This window comes from Patella vulgata, chromosome 6 (genome assembly GCF_932274485.2).
Source record: "Patella vulgata chromosome 6, xgPatVulg1.2, whole genome shotgun sequence".
NCBI lineage: Eukaryota > Metazoa > Mollusca > Gastropoda > Patellidae > Patella > Patella vulgata.
In genome coordinates this window covers 5,023,951-5,045,411 of record NC_065884.2, presented here as the reverse complement: position 1 = coordinate 5,045,411, position 21,461 = coordinate 5,023,951, and the positions used below count along the sequence as shown (strand labels likewise).

Sequence of the window (21,461 nt, the reverse complement as noted above, 5' to 3'; positions counted from 1 at the left end):
ATGGAGAGGAGGAGGGAAGAGAGGGAGAGAGTATACCATGAGTAGGCCCTATCAAGTATTCTGGTTTAATGTACCCCACAATATTTGATACTGGTGTATACTGAGCTCTTGAGTTGACTGCTATATTCTATGTCTCATGACGCCTGGCAATAGGGCACCTGCCACTGACAAGGTCTGGCACAAATTCAGGTTATGTCAGGCACAATTCCTCAGGTGCCTGTCTAGCTACGAGAACTTAACTAAAAATGCTGAGATATACTGATGTGCTTGTTTTTAGCTACGATTGGATGCCTTTAGTTCCAAGTGGCAAACTCAATTTCTTTATTAATGTATGTACCATCTTAAAAATAAGTTAATTTTATACTATTAGTACTTATTACACATACAGAGCCCAATCTACTGAAACAACATTCATTTATCAGCAAATATTGACAATAAAGTAAATCAAGCGTTGTTTTTATCAAAATTGATTCGGACGTTCATAATTACTGCGTATTACTACTGCGCAACTCTGATCAGATTAGTACTTTGGCTATTGCACACGAGGCCCCGCCTTTATGTGTTACAGGCGTAAATTTAAAATGTCGGAAAAAGCAATCTACTGTCGCTTTGATTTAAAAAGAGGGGATTTGTACCCATTTCAGGTAGGATTATATGCTTAATTGTAGTTGGGTGTGGCAGAAATGTTATAAATAACAATAATCAATCGTTGTTTTGCTTAAAAATATTGACAATTTTGTTTACAAATGCCGGGTGCGAATTGCTCCCGCATGTGCTAAGTTGAAGTTAATAGCACCATTTCTGATCTCGAAACATGGAGGGTTGAGAGATAAGGTTTGTTATCTAGTGCTTGTCCTGAACAGGCTTTTCTTTTTCAGTTCCATAGTCTGACATTTTGTCATGTGCAAGTATTTCAAAGCCTGGTGACCTAGTCCCATGTAATGAAATGATTAGCCTACGGAAGTGAGAGCTAGAGAGAAATGGAGTTTAACATCCACTAGACACAAACTATTTCATTTCAGGATCAACATATGAATCAATCTTTTTTCAACAATTTATTTGCATGTAGGGTTTTTTAGCAGTGTGAGGAAACCGGAGGACCAGGAGAAAACTCACGAGTTTGGACAGAACAGGCAATCCTATTCCTTGTCAAGTACAAGCAGGGAATAGAAGCCACGCCACTGATCCATTCGTGCCCCCCACCCCAAGTTCATAATAGTTTTTCTAACATATAAAAACTCTGAACCAGAAGTAAGGTTAACAAAAGATATCATAATTGATTTATTTTTTTACATAAAATATTTTATAAAACATGATATAACAAAAATATGGAGTTTTACATGCATTAAACAAAACACATCATTAAAGAAGTTTATTTTTACTTCATCTTTCAGGTACTACGATTCAGAACAAGACATAGATTTAAGGCAAGTTTTAACTAATTGAAAGTAGAAATCTTTGGGGACCATCACTTATCCCAAGGATTTGTCACCTATCCACTGAGATCTTAATTAATCCATGGGATCGAAAACAATCCACGGTAATCGTCAATAATCCATAGGGATCTGTATTAATCCACAGGGATTGTCAATAATCTATGGGAATCGTCAATAATCCACAGGGATCGGTAATAATCCACAGGGGTCGTCAATAATCAATAGGGATTATCATTAATCCATGAGAAATGTCAATAATCAACAGGGATCATTAATAACTGTGATCATCATTAATCTGTGGGAATCATCAATAATCCACTGGGATTATCATTAATCTACAGAAATTGTCAATAAACTACAGAAATCATCATTAATCCACAGGGATCATCCATTAATCCACGGAAACGTTGATAATCAACAAAATAATAATCTATTTGCCATAGGATAATCTATGATACACTTAAAAGAAGCCACTCTTCCCGAAACAAATGATCATTTTATAACAAAATCATAATATGCTGATGTGCTATAAAAATATGTTTAATACTTTTATATAATAACAAGCGTTAATGATATTTAATAATTGAAAAACATGAAATAAAAAAAGATAATATTATTATAGTTATAATAAAAGTTAAGTAATTTTTATCCCATATTGTTATCTTTATTTATTTATTTTATCAATATCCGATTTATAAAATATATCTAGGATAACTTCTTTAAAAAAAAATGTCAAACTAAAATCTTTCTATCCAGGCCCGTTGGAATAAAAAAAACATCATTCTTCTGGTCAACACATCTCCGATAACCAGAAATCATACATAGCTGATGAAAATTAAAATACTGGAGAGTGCCCAGATCCGCATAAAGAGGAGATAATGATAGTCTAATTAAAACCAAAACTCTCTCAAAAAAACTAAATTATCTAAAATTTATTAAAACTGAATTCGGACCATATGTCAACAGCTACATATGTAAACAGCCATACATATCAACAGCCACACATCAACAGCTATAACTCTCTCAAATAAACTAAAATGGATTAAAACTGAATTCCGGCCATATGTCAACAGCCATACATATCAACAGCTATACATGTAAGTTGTAAAAGTGAATGTAAATTTCTCTACACCACAGTTCAGCAGATTTGTGTTGTAAAATGGTTCTATTTACACCTGTTAAAACCTTTGTACCACCAAGTGCCTTGCAAATGTAGCCAAAAGCTTGTTCTCATACAAAGTATTTCAGTCTTTATAAGACTGGATGATCACCACTTCTCCTTACTACTTTTAATTGGATTATCAGGTCTTTTTTTCATAATCTTCATCTCCATATTACCTCCCTGAAATAGATAATACCAACAAACTCTGTTAAAGGCAGAATCACACCAGTAGATTGATATATCCTATTATTGTACACCAAACTCTGTTAAAGGCAGAATCACACTAGTAGATTGATAGATCCTATACAACAAAGACTGTTAAAAGGCAGAATCACACTAGCAGATTGATACATCCTATACAGCAAACTCTGTATTATTTAAGATTTAGATAACCAGTTGGTCGTTCTTGCTATAATAGTTCAAAAATATATATATATTAAAAAATGAACAAATTTAAGATTTCCATCAAATTACTCATTTTTAGAGCAAAATTATCAGGCTGTGAAATGTTCACAAGATAGTCTTGAATGTCAAGTACCATTGTCTCAATTATCCATTAAAAAATTAAATTATTAAATGGCGATCGAGTTACAATCCATTAAAAATTGCAAACATCCGATAGCAATAAGAGTTGATTATGGACCTGTCATGGGAGTTGATTATGGACCTGTCATGGGAGTTGATTATGGACCTGTCATGGGAGTAAATGTCTAATTAATAATCTATTATAAGATTTGAAGCCAAAAGAAAGACCTGCGATAGGCAGATTTAGCTCTTACATAATAAGCCTTTAAGGGGTAGTCACACTAGTAAATTGATTCGTTAAGACTTATCCTAGCAAATCATTTAGAGAATAAGTTCCGTAGCTGAACATACTCTGTTTTAAGAAGACCTGCTGGTCAGTTGGTAGAACAAATCCTATATGAATAGGACATGTTCTATACTTTAGGGTTTATCTGTTACCTATACGACAAATTCTAGACAAGTATGTGTAGGACATATTCTATAAGTTAGGGGTTACCTGCAACCTATAGGACAAATTTTACCTATAGATTAAAAGACTTGTCCTACAGATATAAAATCCCAACATAACCCCAATAGCTGTGACCAAGTCAACCAGATTATCCATTGTCTGTACTTTCATTTAAAACAATTGACACTGTTCGAACTTTCATTTAAAACAATTGACACTGTCCATACTTTCATTGTAATGATATACATACCGAACCAAACTGTCGAACATCCAGTCCATATTTTATAGCCGTCTCTAAAATACAGTTGACTTCTGGTCCTGTCAGCTGTGTTGGTGGAAATGGCATCTCCATGGAAGTATGATCATCATGAAATGCCCTGTAAAAAACAATATTGCATGGTTAATGCTGTCATGAAAATTTCCACATAACGTATATTTGCTATGAATACATAAATATATACAGTAAGACCTTTCATCCAGTACCACATTTTGCAAGAGATGGATAGAGAACAAGCTAAAAAAAATACGCGATTTTTTGTACAATCAGGAGCAATAATCCAGAAAGTTCTGGTCTGAAATGTGCAAATATCAAAAGGACAGAGATCTTTGGGATATAAAGATATGTTTTAAGTTTCATCAAAATTGTGACCTCCAGAGGGTCCACAACCTTCATATTACATACTTTTACACAATTTGCATACTAACTACAGCCATTTGGTTGGGTAATTTCATTTCAATTTTCCCGAAATTCGAATTCAACCTTAATTATGGTGGAATGGTGATATATTGAAATGGTTTTAAAACTCGGAAAAAAAAAATGTGACCTATAGAGAATCTGCAAGCTAAAATGTGATTTTTCGAACAATCAGGGGCCATAATCCAGGAAGTTACGTCCAGATATGCACGATTATCAAAAGGAATCAAGATCTTAATGTGTAACAGTGATATATTCACCCTTTTTTTTTTTAAATCGGATAAAAATTGTGACCTTTAAAGGGACCACAAGCTAAAAACGTGATTCTTTGTACAATCAAGGGCCATAATTCAGGAAGTTACGATCTTTGGGATATAAACACGCATTTCAAGTTTCATCAAAATTGGATCAAAATTGTAACCTCTAGAGGATCCACAACCTTGATATACCAGATGTTTACACTATTTGCGTATGGCCACTTTGTCCGGCAGATTTGGTCCGATTTTCACGAGATTCGAACTCATCCAACATTATAGTGTAACAGTGATATATTCAAATGTTTTTTTAAATCGGATAATAATAGTGACCTCTACAGGGACCACAAGCTAAAAACGTGATTTTTCGTACAAACAGGGACCATAATTCAGGGAGTTATGATCTGAAATGCGCGAATAACGAAAGGAACCAAGATCTTTGGGTTGTAAACATGCATTTCAAGTTTCATCAAAATCGGGTGAAAATTGTGGCCTCTAGCGTGTCCAGAAGCTAAAAATGTGATTTTTCGTACAATCAGGGGCCACAATCCATGAAGTTATGGTCCGATACATGCCAGTATCAAAATGAACAGAGATCTTTGTGAAATAGATCCATATTTTAGGTTTCTTCAAAATCGGATAAAAATTGTGACCTGTAGAGTGTCCACAAACAAATTGTGGACGGACAGACATCAGGGGCAACGGCATAATACGTCCACATGAAAATGTGGGCGTATAAAAAGGTAATTGTGCAAATAAAACAGTCTACGACACCAAACTTACTTCAATGCGTTTTCAACACTCTCTTGAAATCCAGGATTGATACCAGTTAGTTCAGGTTTTGATTCTAATGGTTTATCTGAAAAAAATGAATACACAATGGAATCTTATTTCATACCTCATTAACAAATGAACAAAACTAATGGTTGAGTTTGAAAGTATAAAATTAAGTTGACAGGCAATGAAACAAATGCCAACAGAAGCAAAGTCATCTAATAAGCATTCCAGAGGTTGCCGCATTCTTATTTTGTTGTAGATAATGGGAGCATGAACAGAAACACTGTGTTTACATCCGGGGAGCCTCGGTGGGTAACTGAGTAAGACACTGGCTCGCTAGCCTGGCGGTTGCGTGTTCGATCCCTGCATGGGTCGAGAAAGTTTGTTGGGATTTTTCGACGTAGGACGTTAAAACTCCATCTCATTTCATTTTCGTGTTTACATCCACAAGATTTTTCTAAGTGATCTGGGGTACAACTTTGATCGTAATTATCAAAGATAGGTTGCCAGACAACGAAACATACACATGAACACTATGTATACATTTCAAGTCAATCGAATGATCACTTGAGTCTCTAAATTATTCTAAAGAGATCAAGGGCTATAACCCTAACAGTATTTATCAGAAATTGAGGACGACAAACAGACCGGTTGGTGACAATAAAGAGCGTATAAAAAATGAAATGATTTACTTTTGATTATTTTTTAATAAATAAAAATTCTCGACAGCCACTGACCTTCTTTATCATCACTGAGTGAAGCTGTAAACATTTTACGACAAAATGTCTCTTCTATTGCTTTATTTTTCTGCACGATACTGAAACATTATATTTCAATCCCCTTGTTAAATCCCTTTTATAACGCAAAGCCACCTCCAACGTTGGGGAGTTAATGTTTGGAAACTTGTATAATAGTTTTTGTTAAATAACAAAAATCTTTCGTCTTTATATGAACTAATGTGTGTACAAAAATATCATATCACTTTAATTTTAAAGGGGCACTTTGGGAGATTAGATAAAGAGCTGGCAGTTCTCATTGCTCCACTCTGTACCGAGATAATAGCTATTGAATTTTAGGCCTAGCCTCGATCATCATTACTAAAATCGGTACAATAAAAAACATAGTCTTGATTATCCATTTTTGGATTTTATCATCAATGAGCATTGAGCAGCAGATTGGATTCAAATCCAGTAAATATCGCAGGCTACCAACGACATCGTTAGTTGATTATGGTATGAATAAGCTAATTATTGTCTAATTAACAATTTAGATAACATTTAGCAAATTTAGCTCTTGCATAATGTATGTTCAACTGACGTTTTTACAAAAATATCAGAATATCACTTTAATTTCAAGTAATAAAAACTATGGAATGACATTTGATTGACCAGATGCTCAAGTAAAAAAGTAAGATATTGTGAATATAATATAAATATTTGTGGAACTCACTTATCTAATTCAACCAGAGCATTGTTAATCTCTTTATTATGGGGTTCAAGTTTCTGTGCACGTTTATAATAATTTCTCGCCCTATCAAACTCCTGTACTTGTCGTAACGCCTGTAATAACATAAATAAATAAACAAATCCCATCATACATTATTAATTAGGCCATTGTAAGAAAAAAACATGTGCCTTGCAATAGTCATGATTTTCACCAGGATAGAAATGAAATTAAGTGAAATAAGGTTTTTTTAACGTCCTACTCCGACTGGGCTAATGAAGACGGGCATATGCCATACAGTATGCTATAAGGGAAATTTTGCCTGGGCAGCGACGCTATGGCCTACTCTTATATCGAATTTCAACTGCCAAGGGATCAGTTTATACCTCTCTGAATAGGTTTTACTAGACCCATGAGATAAAAACATGTGTCAAGGTATTTGAGCGGTCTGGGTTGGAATGGTCTAATGCACATGCTTTAGATCATCTGGTCTGTCGTTGTGTGGAGTATCATGGTTTCAACTACAAGCATCACAAGGGTAGAGACAAATGGGGTTTACCGACCACGACACAAACAAGGACATTTCGGGACTAACATATAGTTCAATATTATTTCAATAATTTGCTTACGCATAAGGGTCTTTAGCAGTGAGAGGAAACTGGAGGACATGGAGAAACACACAAGGTTGGACAGGCAATCCTACTCCTTGTCATGTACAAGCGTGGAATCAAAACCACGCCAGTTGACTCAATGAAAGACCATATGATCTAATGCACATATGTTGAACCATTCGGTGACCCAAACCCACTACATGACTTTCCTGTCCAACTTCATAGTCTCCCCACTCTCCTGTCTAACCTCATAGTCTCCCCACTCTCCTGCTCAACTTCATAGAGTCTCCCCACTCTCCTGTCTAACCTCATAGTCTCCCCACTCTCCTGTCTAACCTCATAGTCTCCCCACTCTCCTGTCTAACCGCATAGTCTCCCCACTCTCCTGTCTAACCTCAGTCTCCCCACTCTCCTGTCTAACCTCATAGTCTCCTCACTCTCCTGTCTAACCGCATAGTCTCCTCACTCTCCTGTCTAACCTCTGTCTAACCTCATAGTCTCCAAACTCTCCTGCTCAACTTCATAAGAGTCTCCCCACTCTCCTGTCTAACCTCATAGTCTCCCCACTCTCCTGTCTAACCTCATAGTCTCCCCACTCTCCTGTCTAACCTCATAGTCTCCCCACTCTCCTGTCTAACCGCATAGTCTCCCCACTCTCCTGTCTAACCTCAGTCTCCCCACTCTCCTGTCTAACCTCATAGTCTCCTCACTCTCCTGTCTAACCGCATAGTCTCCTCACTCTCCTGTCTAACCTTATAGAGTCTCATTTCTCTCCTGGCTAACCTCATAGAGTCTCCCCACTCTCCTTTCCAACCACCACTGTAATCTGGGTATCATTTAATCTTGGTTTAAAAATTTTGTAAAAATCAGTTAAATCACCCAAAATCATCTAATTTGTACTTGTGACCAGTTTAAAGCTGACTGATTAATTTGATAATGAGTGTTCAATTTATAAGGACAAATTAGATGATTTTTTAGTGATTTTAAACGATTTTTACAAATTTTTAAACAAAGACAATTAGTCAATAATAAGGGCTCACTTACCTTTCCAAATCTAAACAATGCTTTACAATTGTTTTTATCAAGCTCGAGCACCTTTTTACAATAACTGATAGCTCGACCACTGTGACACAGATTTAAACAACATAATGACAGATTGAGATAAAGTTTTAATAACATCTTCTGTTGACTTTCTTCTTCTTTCTCATTCTTCAGATGATACATCTCTAGAACATCCGCTGCCTGTAGTAAAAATATCATTATTATAACATCTCTAGAACATCCGCAGCCTGTAGCAAAAATATTAATATTATATTATAACATCTCTAGAACGTCCGCAGCTTGTAGTAGAAATATTATTATTATAACACTGCTAGAACATCTGCTGCCTGTAGTAGAAAATAGTATCATTATATTACATCTCTAGAACATCCGCTGCCTGTAGTAAAAATATCATTATTATAACATCTCTAGAACATCCGCAGCCTGTAGCAAAAATATTAATATTATATTATAACATCTCTAGAACGTCCGCAGCTTGTAGTAAAAATATTATTATTATAACACTGCTAGAACATCTGCTGCCTGTAGTAGAAAATAGTATCATTATATTACATCTCTAGAACATCCGCTGCCTGTAGTAAAAATATCATTATTATAACATCTCTAGAACATCCGCAGCCTGTAGTAAAAATATTAATATTATATTATAACATCTCTAGAACGTCCGCAGCATGTAGTAAAAATAGTAATATTATAACACTGCTAGAACATCTGCTTCCTGTAGTAGAAAATATTAATATTATATTATAACATCTCTAGAACCTCCGCAGCCTGTAGTAAAAATATTATTATTATATTATAACATCCGCAGTCTGTAGTAAAAAAATAGTATTATTATAGCAAAACATCTCTAGAACATCCGCTGCCTGTAGTAAAAAATATTATTATTATAAAATTTCTAGAACCTCCGCAGCCTGTAGTAAAAATACTATTATTATATTATAACATCTGCAGCCTGTAGTAAAAAATAGTATTATTATATTATAACATTTCTAGAACATCCGCTGTCTGTAGTAAAAGATATAATCTCTATATGCCATGAATGAACAAATAAAAAGGGGTTTAACCAATGAAAAGGGCATAGTGAACTATGAGAGAAATCTTGTCCAGACAGCAAATGAATTCAATCTGTCAGGGGATCATTGAAGTGCACATTAACATGTCCACAGGATCTCATTTTTACACACCATCCGAATGACTAGACACTGTTCCTTTGTCCTGCTTCAAAACTCAGGGAAATCAACGGTTTAAAAAGTTAGCAGACTGAAGGTGGAATTAGTAATTAAACGTCATGTCTAAAATTTCGGCTGTTGAAAAATATCTTGTTTAATAATATTGTATTATTACTAAAAACCAAACTGAAGTAAAAACCCAAATTATTTTCCCAAAAAAATATGAGAAGTGGTACTTACCTTCTTGTAACGTGTAAAAGATTTCTGATATTGTTTGGCTTGAAAGCAGGCTTTCCCATCCTAGGAAATAAAATCAATTAATAATGTCTTTAGCTACAGCAGGTGTAAATGGCAAAATAAAAGTTGATATTCACAATGTCGACCCAGCACAAGTTGCAGATTATCCATATAATATTACTAATACAGGATTTTCTTTAGTGGTTAATGTTGGTTAATTCTTTATTCTGACATGTTGTTGGGGATGTATGTGAAATGAAATGGGGTTTAACGTCCTACTGTTCTGCTCTGACTGGGCTAATGAAGACAAGAGGGATGTAGGTATTTTCTTAACATGAAAGTTAATTGAGTCTGACTAGCAGGTCTTTGTACCTGATTGCCTTATGAGTCTGACAAGCAGATCTTTTTTCTAAGATTAAATATAATTCTATAATACAGCTGTGTAGTGGCTTTGTTCTATAATTCTATAATACAGCTGTGTAGTGGCTTTGTTCTATAATACAGCCGTGTAGTGGCTTTGTTCTATAATACAGCCGTGTAGTGGCTTTGTTCTTTGCTATTCTACTGATATGAGATATCCTCATCATTTGATACGATTCTCACAGAATAATTAACTTTCCTTATTCTACGATCAGATTACCCATCATTAATCATCAACAAAACACACAATAAAATTCTCAGCTGACGACTTGTATACAGTTCTATAAAACCAAGCATGAGCTGACATGATGACTTCTGAAACTGAGATGAACTGGGCTAATGAAGACAGGCATACGCCATGCAGTGTGCTATGAGGGAAATTTTGCCAGGGCAGCGGCGCTACGGCCTACTCTTATATCGAATTCCAACTGTCAAGGGATCTATTATGTGCACGCCAATGTGTACATGGAACCTCGATTTTTCATCCTTCAGAATGACTAGACAGCTGTCCTTGTCAGAGCCTCCGTCCTGCATCACTGACAAGGGGAAACCACGGCGGAAAATCTGGATGAACTTTCTCTGCCAATACAGGGATTGAACACCCGACCTCCAGACTAGCGAGCCAGCGTCTTACCCACTTAGCCACCGTGATCCCTCATGATGACGTCTGTGTGTATGCATCAATCCAGAAAGGCCCATGATTTCTATAGTTATGCATACCGGTATATATTTCAAAATCAGATGGGAACAAAATAGACACAAGGTTTCCGGAGTAATTTTAGTCAACTTTTAAGACAATGGACCTCTAATAGCAAAACTGATTGAGCTGAAACTCTTTGGTAAAACATTCTCCAAGAAATGCTCTGTAATACATGTGTGTGGTCGAGGATAGAAACTACTTTCGGTTTATCTAATATACTCAATGAACTGTTCTGGACCAGTCTATCAAGCAGCACCACACATGGATAAATCGAGTCTGATCAAAATAACTTACATCTTTATGTGCTCGACAAACTTTTAGAATCTGTTCCAAAGTAATGTACTTACGTTCAATCTGAAACACAATGTCCAATAAAAATAATTAGTTTACAATTTATAATTCATAGGATTTAGCAAGAGATCTCGGTCATCAATATCCCGGGTCCCTGGTCATATCAGTTGTTTTAAGTAATCAACAACGAATGCTAGCATATTATTGAAGATACACTGATAGACAACCCTTGTGTTAAAGTAACCAACAACCAATACTAGTAGTGTACATGTGTTTGAAGATACAGGGATAGACAATAACTGTGTTATATGTAACCAATACAATACTAGTAGTGGTCTTGTTATTGAAGGTACAGGAATAGACAATCTATGTGTTATAAGTAACCAATAACCAATACTAGTACTACTGTAGTGTACTTGTGTTTGAATATACAGGGATAGACAATCTGTGTGTTATAAGTAACCAATACAATACTAGTAGTGTAAATAGTTTCTGGCATCCCATTTATTCTACCTCGAACTATTTTAGGATGAAATATCAAAAACAATAAGATCCCAGAAATTAGCAAAAGACACAACTTGTATCTTACCTCTGTAATTATAGTCTAGTTGTTCAGATGGGATGTTAGTATCTTACCTGTCATATTATAGTCTAGTTCTTCGGATGGATGTTAGTATCTTACCTCAGTCATATTATAGAAATCATCCACACCTTCCTGTTCTACAAAACTCATTAACTCCACTTCGCCTAAAACTACGAAATATAAAAAAAAAATAATGTAGAGTAAAGCTCTAAAGCATCGCACGAAGCACGCTGCTTGATCAAAGCTCTTTTCTGGTAACACAGGAGCGTAACTAAAACTGTCCCCCTCAGACTGTTGATCAAAAATAAATTCAGACTGGAACCGGATACACTGGGCAAAACTGGCAATGCACATGTCAACTTACTGAATCACACCCATTAAACAGGCCCCAAGTTCACAAAGCATTCTCAGACTTAAGTTGAGAATTTACTCAACTTTCAATCACTAATTATGAAAAATATCTTTGATCCAGAAACACGAAACTTTGCACATAGTTTCTTATTGATGTATTTGATACATTAAAACAACAAAGGTTTTATAAAAGGTCTATATTTTAGTTAAAATAAGGAGACCAATTTTGAGTAAATTCTCAACTTAAGTCTGAGAATGCTTTGTGAACTTGGGGCCAGAATTTGTATCACTTGAGAAAATATAATTATGAAGGTTTTATATTTGACAACAATCACATCAGCTTCGCTCTACACAGACAATGCCTATTATATATTATGATCAGTAACTACACAATTATTCAAATGAAATGGGGTTTAAAGTCCTACTTTTCTGCACTGACTGGGAAATGGAAGACATACGCCAGGCAACGAGAAAAATTTTTCCTGGGCAGCGGCACTGCATAATTGTAGCCATTTTGGAATTGTCATGTCATATCAAAGTCTGCAATGGATGTATTAAGGCCAAGAGAGCAAGCATGCTAGGTTGTTTGTCAATCTAGTCAAATTGGTGGTATGGGCATTTTTTGAAGAGTGTCGTCGAAGAGGAAGAATATTAACATGTTCCTTACTTGCAGAATTTCCTGGTATCCGGTTACCACACCCCATTTTACCATAACCATAATCTGGGGTAAATATATACTGTGATTTCTCTCCCTTTTTCATTGATGATACGGCTATTTCTAATCCTGTTATCACCATTCCTATTATAAATAGAATAAATAATATATCACCATTCTCATTGTAATTATATAACCATTCCCATTGTAAATAGAATATATCACCATACTCATTGTAAATAGAATATATCACCATTCCCAATGTAATATACAATATAAAATCTAGATATAACCATTAAATATACAATATAAAATCTAGATATATCCATTACATATACAATATAATATATCTAGATATAATCATTAAATATACAATATAACATATCTAGAAATAACCACAAAATACACAATATAACATATCTAGATATAACTATTAAATATAAAATATCTAGATATAACCATTACATATACAATATAACATCTACAGTATATAAAACTATTAAATATACAATATAACAAAACTAGATAAAACTATTAAATATACAATATAACATATCTAGATAAAACTATTAAATATACAATATAACATATCTAGATATAACCACTAAATATACAATGTAACATATCTTGATATAACCATTGTATGAAGAAATTGAAATCCCCATCACCAAAACCACACAAGAAATCTATAATCTAAATCTCATTTGTGATTCTAGCAGTTCCAGAGAAGTAAAATATCTGCTGCCAGAAAACAAAACAATTGTGATCATGGGCCTACTATCACATCAATTTGTAATAATCATAATTCAATTCATAACAACAGTTGAAAGCCACAAACCTTGGCCAAGTCGAAACTTGAAAACTTCTCCTCGCAATCTGGTTGAATCAAATGGTTCATCACTTCCTTCTAGATACAGGTTATAGTTGACTATAAATATATATTAAATAATAAATTAAATATTAAGTAATACATTGATACTGCATGAGGGCGTTAGTTCGAGTATTGTATCAATATATTATGCAATGTCTTGTCAAGAACATAACTTAAAATACAGACATTATCCTGCACCTGTATTTCAATGAAATTATCGATATTTCATCTTTAGCAGTGAGAAGAACCTAGAGAAAACCCATGATGTTGGATAGGCAACTCCACTCCATGTCACGTACAAGCAGGGAAAATAAACCAAGCAACTTGATTCAATGACAGACTTTATAAACTAAAGTGTACAGTAAATCATTCCTCCCCCTCCCATGACCTAATAGGATACGACATCAATATAATAAAATGAAATGGGGTTTAACGTCCTACTGTTCTACTCCAACTGGGCTAATGAAGACGGGCATAGGCCATACAGTGTGCCATGAGGGAAATATTGCCCGGACAGCGGCACTACGGCCTACTCTAAAATAGAATTCCAACTGTCAAGGGATCTTTTACGTGCACCCCAATGTGTACACAGGACCTTGATTTTTTGTACCATCCAAACGACTAGACATAAAAAGACTACAAACCTCTGACTAGTGATTCTGGTGTTACAACGTTCCCCGAACCAGGAGATAAAATTCTTTTCATGACTCCGCCATCACCACTGCTGATATCAGACATCTTGAGTTTAATTCGTTCGAACGGATCCATTTCTTCTTCATCCAGACTGTAATCATCTTGATACATATTCTTAAAGACATCATCCTGGTTAAATACCTGATAGACATCCGTGTCATCCTCTAAAATATTCAACATGCAGTATGAACGATGTTCTTACTATAATAGTTTAAAGATTGACAATTGACAAATCAATACAGAAATTGCAGTCAAAGTATTTTATTCTGAGCGAAATTATGAGTGTTTGAAGTTTTGACAAAATAGTTTTGATTGTCAAGTACCATTGTTACAGTAATAAACCGATAATAAACAAAGCCTTGATTATCCACTTTAGCTCTTACATACATGTACATTATGCATTTACACGTTTTCACAGCAGCATTACTATATTACAACTCTTTAATTTATTATAGACAATTGTGAATTCCTGGCGGGAAGCATGGCAAAACATGATGTATTCTTACCGAAACACGGTGTATGCTTAGCGAAACACGGTGAATTCCTAGAAAAACACAGTGAATTCCTAGCGAAACATGGTGGATCCCAAGCAAATCTTAGAGAAAAATCGCCGCGGAATCTAAGAGAATTCGGAGTGGGTTTTTTTCGTCGCGTCACCACGATTTCGGTTGCAAAAATTTTGGAGGAACTGTAATGTATTTTTTTCTATACCGGTAATTATATTGTTTATAGGATGAATAGGTTGCATCAATCAATCAAGAAACTGATGAAGGATGAACATTAAAGCCACTGACCATTATTTGAGGGATTTTGTCGCAGACTACATCGTTTTAAAAAGGAATATTGATTCAATAATATAAAATAAACATCAGATAGATGGGCTAATATTGGTTCAATATAAACATCAAATAGATAGGCCAATATTTGATGTCTATTTAAAGTGCTAACTAGATTTAGTCACAAATGTGCATAACTATTGAAATATGTCGAAAATCAATAGGCTTTTCTCTTTGATGGAGTATGACAATTTAAAAATTTCAGAATGATGAGATTATAATTGAAGCTAACATGAAATGTGGACAACAGACAAACTATATTGGAGAGACGGCCTAAAGTGATGTCAATATATACCAGGTTGTTAAAATTGGCCTCGAAAACATGAAAATTTGGATGATATTTGTTGTATTTTTGGAAAAATCTCAATATGAACGTATATAAATGGTTTTGAAAAATACATATGCCGTGTGAGTATGCCTGTAGATTGTAACTTTGCATCGTTAAACATACCTTTATCTTTAGACTCGTCTTGGACTTCAAATTCTATTCCATTTGTGTTTGGGTTACGTAAATCATTCAAATCAATGCCATTGGTTAGTGTTACTGTGGGTTCATCATCCTGAAACAATAATAAATGTAAGATGCCAGCCAACAAAACATATGACCAGTAGTATAACTTGTGACATCCCCTTGACAGTTGGAATTCAAAATAAAAGTAGACTGTAGTGCCGCTGTCTTGGCAAAATTTCCCTCATATAACAGACTGCACAACATATGCCCATCTTCATTAGCCCAGTTGGAGCAGAACACAATAACTGCTGTCTCTAGAGTGTCTAAAGCGTCACAACATTGTACAAAGTAACCAGGGGCCATAACTCCAGAAATTGCTGAAATTCAATAGGATTCGTTTATTACAGTAATTTAAATAATGTACATAAATTCCAAAAAGATTGGCTTGATGTTATGAAATGAACAGAGATTTAGAGAAGCAATTTTAATTTTAAACAAAATCAGGTTTAATTCTGAACCAACCACACCAGGAGCCTGTTTCACGAAATTTTACCTAAGATAAAATCCAAATTTTAGTAATTTGATTGGATAATATTAGATTGATTTTAGTGCTTGGCCAATCAAAATTGAAGTGTCTACTAAAATTTGGATTTTATCTTTAGTTAAATTTTGGCTCAATACCACTCTTGTTGTAACTGAATAATATGTCCCAATCTTTATTATGGTCAACAAATGGCACTATTTTACAATATTCCAATTAATTGATGATACAATTTTCATCTTAACACACCTAATTTAAAAAATTGGTAAAATTCAACTAAATGATTTGAAAAGCCTGACGTAAAGCTTTTCAACTGTGACTTGGATTTAAAAATATTTTTGAACCCTCTGGACAAGTAAAATAGGATTTAATGGATAATTTACACAACGGGTATGACACTAACACATCTAGTACTTAGAATAAGGCTATTTTTTATTTTCTGGAGCTGTCAAGCCAGCAAGCAAGAGTGTTATTGTCCCTTTAAGATTTCGAGAAACAGGCCCCAGGCAATAAAGTCAGGTAGACTACACATGTAGGCCTGAATTTAATGAAGGTGGGTAGGCCTATATAGGACATCCAGTGTGCTATGAGCCGTAGAAATTGCGTTTAGTAATGCATTTCACAGATACTAAAATAATCTTATGGATAGAATCCTTTTGACAGAAATAGTTTTGGGCCTCCCTAATTTGCATGACGAATGACAAGCGAATGACGAATGACAAGGAATTTCTAAGCAATAACCGCCCCCTTTAGGCCAATATAATTCAACGACAGTAGCCTATTGAGTTTAATAACTATCGACTTATTTTTTTCTTTATTAGTGGTGACACCGAGGCCTCCACCATCGATCCACCAGTAAAATCAATCTAGTAATAAGACATACATTTTGTCATTCGCCCAGGGAACCTGTGTCATTCTGTCATTCGTCTGAGATAATTTCGATCATTCACTTTGTCACTCGTCTGGTGAACCTGTGTCATTGTCTGTGTCACACACTTATTTGTCATTCGTCCGTCCGGTTAATTCTGTCATCATTCGTCCTACGAATCTATTGTATTCTCTGTCATTCGTCTGGTGAACCTGTGTCATTGTCTGTGCCACACAATTTGTCATTCGTCCGTCCGGTTAATTCTGTCATTTATTTTGTCATTCGTCCTGCGAATCTATTGTATTCTTTGTCATTCGTCTGTTGAAGTCGTGACATTCGTCCGATAAACCCGTGTCACTCTCTTTGTCATTCGTCTGGTGAACGTGTGTCATTCTCTGTCAATCTTCTGCTGAACCACTGTCATTGACTTTGTCATTCGTCTGACCAACCTCTACCATTCGTCCAGTGAAGCTGCCTCATTCTCCGTGTCAAACATTTTGTCGTTTGTCCTTCCGGTGAATTATGTTATTACCTTTGTTATTCGTCCGGTGAATATGTCATTCGCTTTGTCATCAGTTTGGTGAACCTGTGTCACTCACTTTGTCATTCGCCCGTTCGAGGAATTATGTCATTCGTCCAATTACTCTGTCATTGTCTATCATTCGCCTTATGATTTATTTCATTCACTTTGTCATTCGTCTGGTAAAGCTCTGTCATTCACTTTGTTAACCATCCGGTTATCCTCCTGTCATTCGTCTGGTCAACGAAACCGTGATTCGTCATTCTTTTGGTGAACCCTAGCTACGAGAACGTAGCTAAAAACGTTGAGATATACTGATGTTTTGAGAGATTAAGGTTTGTTATCTAGGTGTCATTCGTCCTGTTAACCTGCCATTCTCTTTGTCATTCGCCTTGATAGGCGGCCTGGTGAATCGACAGTCACTTTGTCGTTTGACTGGTGAACCCCTGCTGTTATTCGTCTGGTAGACCACTTTTCATTCGTCTGTAATTCACGTCAGTCGGTTGGTGAACCAGTGTCATTTATTTTGTCATTCGCTACGTCATTCGTCTGGTGATTTCTGTCATTCACTTTGTCATTCGTCTGGTGTAGCTCTGCAATGACAAAGTGGCACAGGTTCACACACGAATGACAGAGAATGTACATCAGACGAATGACAAACATAATGACATAGGTTCACCACACGAATGACAAATAGAGTGACATAGTTTCACCACACCAATGACAGAGGTATACCAGAGGTTCACCACACGAATGACAAACAAAATAACATGTTCATCACACGAATGACAAAGGTTTAATACACGAATGACAGAGGTTCGACACACGAATGACTAACAGAATGACAGAGGTTCGACACATGAATGACTAACAGAATGACAGAGGTTCGACACACGAATGACAAACAGAATGACAGAGATACGCCATACGATGACAAAGAATGACAAAGCTTAATCACCACACGAATGACAATCAGAATGGCAGGTTCACCACACGAATGACAAAGTGAATGACATAGATTCACCTCACGAATGACAAACAAAATGACAGAGGTTCTCCAGGCGAATGACAAACAGAATGACAGAGGTTCGACACACGAATGACAAACAGAATGACAGAGGTTCACCACACGAATGACAAACAGAATGACAGAGGTTCGACACACGAATGACAAACAGAATGACAGAGGTTCGACACACGAATGACAAACAGAATGACAGAGATACGCCATACGATGACAAAGAATGACAGCTTAATCAGGCGAATGGTAAACAGAATGACACAGTTTAACCACGCCAATGACATAGAATGACAAAGGTACACCAGCCGAATGACAAACAGATTGGCAGAGGTTCACAACACTAATGACAAACATAATGGCACAGGTTCACCGGACGAATGCCAAACAGGATGACAGAGTTTCACAACACCAATGACAGAGGTGCACCAGCCGAATGAGAAACAGAATGACAGAGGTTCGTCAGACGGATGACATAGGTTCATCACGCGAATGACAGAGAATGTCAGAGGTTCACCAAACGAATGACAAACAAAATGACAGAGGTTCACCAGACGAATGACAACCAGAATGACATAGGTTCGCCACACGAATAACAGAGAATGACAGAGCTTCGTCACACCAATGACAAAGGAACACCAGACGAATGACAAATGGAATGACAGGTTCAACACGCGAATGAGAAACATAATGACAAAGTTTCACCAGACATGACAAACAGAATGGCACAGGTTCACAACACCAATGACAGAGGTACACCAGACGAATGACAGACAGAATGACATAGGTTCACGAGACGAATGACAAAGAGGATGTCAGGTTCACAACCCGAATGACAAACATAATGACAGAGGTTCACGAGACGAATGCCAAACAGAATTACAGAGTTACACAACACCAATGACAGAGGTGCACCAGCCGAATGACAACCAGAATGACAGAGGTTCGTCAGACGAATGACATAGGTTCATCACATGATTGACAGAGAATGTCAGAGGTTCACCACACGAATGTCAAACAGAATGACAAGTTTACCAGACGAATGACGAACTGAATGATACGGGTTCGCCGGCCTAATAGAGACTTTTGGCAAGCGTAAATTTCTGGTCCGTATCGTGTATCCGTATGGAATTTTGCGTGTGACGTCATCAATGTGTGTGTATTTCTCATACATGATACGGCACACGGATACGGCAGAACGTATCGAACAGCTTTCATACGGAAAGGGTCCGTATAACATTGTCGTGTCTTTTTACCGTCTTTTTTCTACTTTTAGACGCTGAAATGTTGTATGATAGCGTTATTATGAATCTTTGTGTATTCTAGAACACGAAGGTGTATATTTGATGTGATTTTAACCATGATGGTTGATTTACGTGCAAAATTAGGGAGGCTGAACCTTGCAAATCTCAAAAAGATTTTATTCTGTGGTAAAGGGGTAAAAACTTTCTGAAATGATACATTAGTGAAACCAAAAATTACAGTCGAGTCGAAGATTTTTAATAAGATTCGACATTTATTTTGTTTGATAGCTCGGCGACTGCCGAGCGACTTCATTCCCTCCGAGAAATTGTAGACTATAATAGGCACTTGACTAGTACTGGTGGTGATCTTGGTAGATATCTGCCATTATGCTGTTATAATAGAACTAAGCTCAGCTCATCGACGCATACGTACGCGACGCAAAAATCTGCCAAAACTCTATAACTACCTTGACGCAACGTATCACGTATACGATACGGATACGTGATACGGATGGGAAAATTCCGCTTGCCAAAAGTCTCTAATGTCTGTTCGTCATTCGTGTGGTGAACCTCTGTCATTCTGTTTGTCATTCGTCTGGTGCACCTCTGTCATTGATGTGGTGAAACTCTGTCACTCTCTTTGTCATTCGTCTCTGTTGTTTTGTTTGTCATTCGCGTGTTGAACCCGTGTCATTCCGTTTGTCATTCGTCTGTTGTACCTCTGTCATTCTTTGTCATTCGTCTGGTGTACCTCTGTCATTCGTCTGGCGGACCTCTGTCATTTTGTTTGTCATTCGTGTGGTGAACCTATGTCATTCACTTTGTCATTCGTGTGGTGAACAAAGAAAATTTTCGGTAAATCCCCCCACCCCCATATGGAGGTCCACCAGACGACTGACAAACTAAGTGGATGACAGAACGTCGCCAGACGAATGACAAAGTGAATGACAGAAATCACCAGGCGAATGGCAGAGAATGACACAGATTCACCGGAAAAATGACAAACTGGATGACATATCCACCGTCCCGAGGAATGACAAAGTGAGTAACAAAGATCTAGAGACGGAAGGTTGAGAGATGATGTTTCTTATCTAGTGTGATACATGCTGTTCCCAGATCAGTTTCATGCAATTGAAATAAAATATTAATTACTCCAAAAAAGACAAAATAAGTTTATAGTTATTAAACCCAATACGGTAGTTGAATTATATTAGCCTAAAGGGAGCAGTTGTTGCTTAGAAATTCCTTGTCATTCGCTTGTCATTCGTCATGCAAATTAGGGAGGCCCAATAGTTTTCCATCCTGTCTCGACGACTTGATTCAAAGAAAAAATATTAATTAATTTTCCCAGCTTTAAAACTATCAAGCTTGGAAACGTTTTCAGTTATAAATCCAAGATTTGCGTCCAAACAATACGATTTGTTCATACTTACTGGATAAAGCGCATTCATGTTGAAAACTTCTTGTTTTTCGGAAATCACGCACGGGTATTTTCTTCAGTAAACCGAAAGTCGAGCCATTCTACGTCACGTGGGAGTTTACGGCAACACAATATTATGGATAAAAGATACGAAAAACGAAATAGTAAAATTAGATTC

General features: G+C 36.2%; 1 protein-coding gene across 1 annotated transcript; it reads right to left on the bottom strand.

Moving 5' to 3' along the window:
- Positions 1–1,252: 1,252 nt before the first annotated feature.
- On the bottom strand, positions 1,253–21,407 carry LOC126824677 (inactive peptidyl-prolyl cis-trans isomerase FKBP6). The gene is made up of 14 exons (XM_050553997.2): positions 21,297–21,407; positions 15,673–15,781; positions 14,337–14,549; positions 13,660–13,749; positions 12,834–12,965; positions 11,915–11,985; positions 11,236–11,295; positions 9,825–9,884; positions 8,395–8,592; positions 6,746–6,855; positions 6,034–6,113; positions 5,303–5,378; positions 3,822–3,948; positions 1,253–2,778 (listed from the first exon to the last, which is right to left on the bottom strand). The coding sequence occupies exons 1-14, from the start codon at positions 21,312–21,314 to the stop codon at positions 2,704–2,706; spliced, it is 1,419 nt and encodes a 472-aa protein (XP_050409954.2). The 5' UTR covers positions 21,315–21,407; the 3' UTR covers positions 1,253–2,703.
- Between the last annotated feature and the right edge of the window lie 54 nt (positions 21,408–21,461).

Bases quoted from the DNA above. Each gene is read 5' to 3' on its own strand.
- LOC126824677 (XM_050553997.2), bottom strand. The intron at 14,550-15,672 runs GTATGTTTAACG...TGAATATTTTAG, and splicing joins AGACGAGTCTAAAGATAAAG to AGGATGACACGGATGTCTAT. The intron at 5,379-6,033 runs GTCAGTGGCTGT...CATTTTTTTCAG, and splicing joins ACTCAGTGATGATAAAGAAG to ATAAACCATTAGAATCAAAA.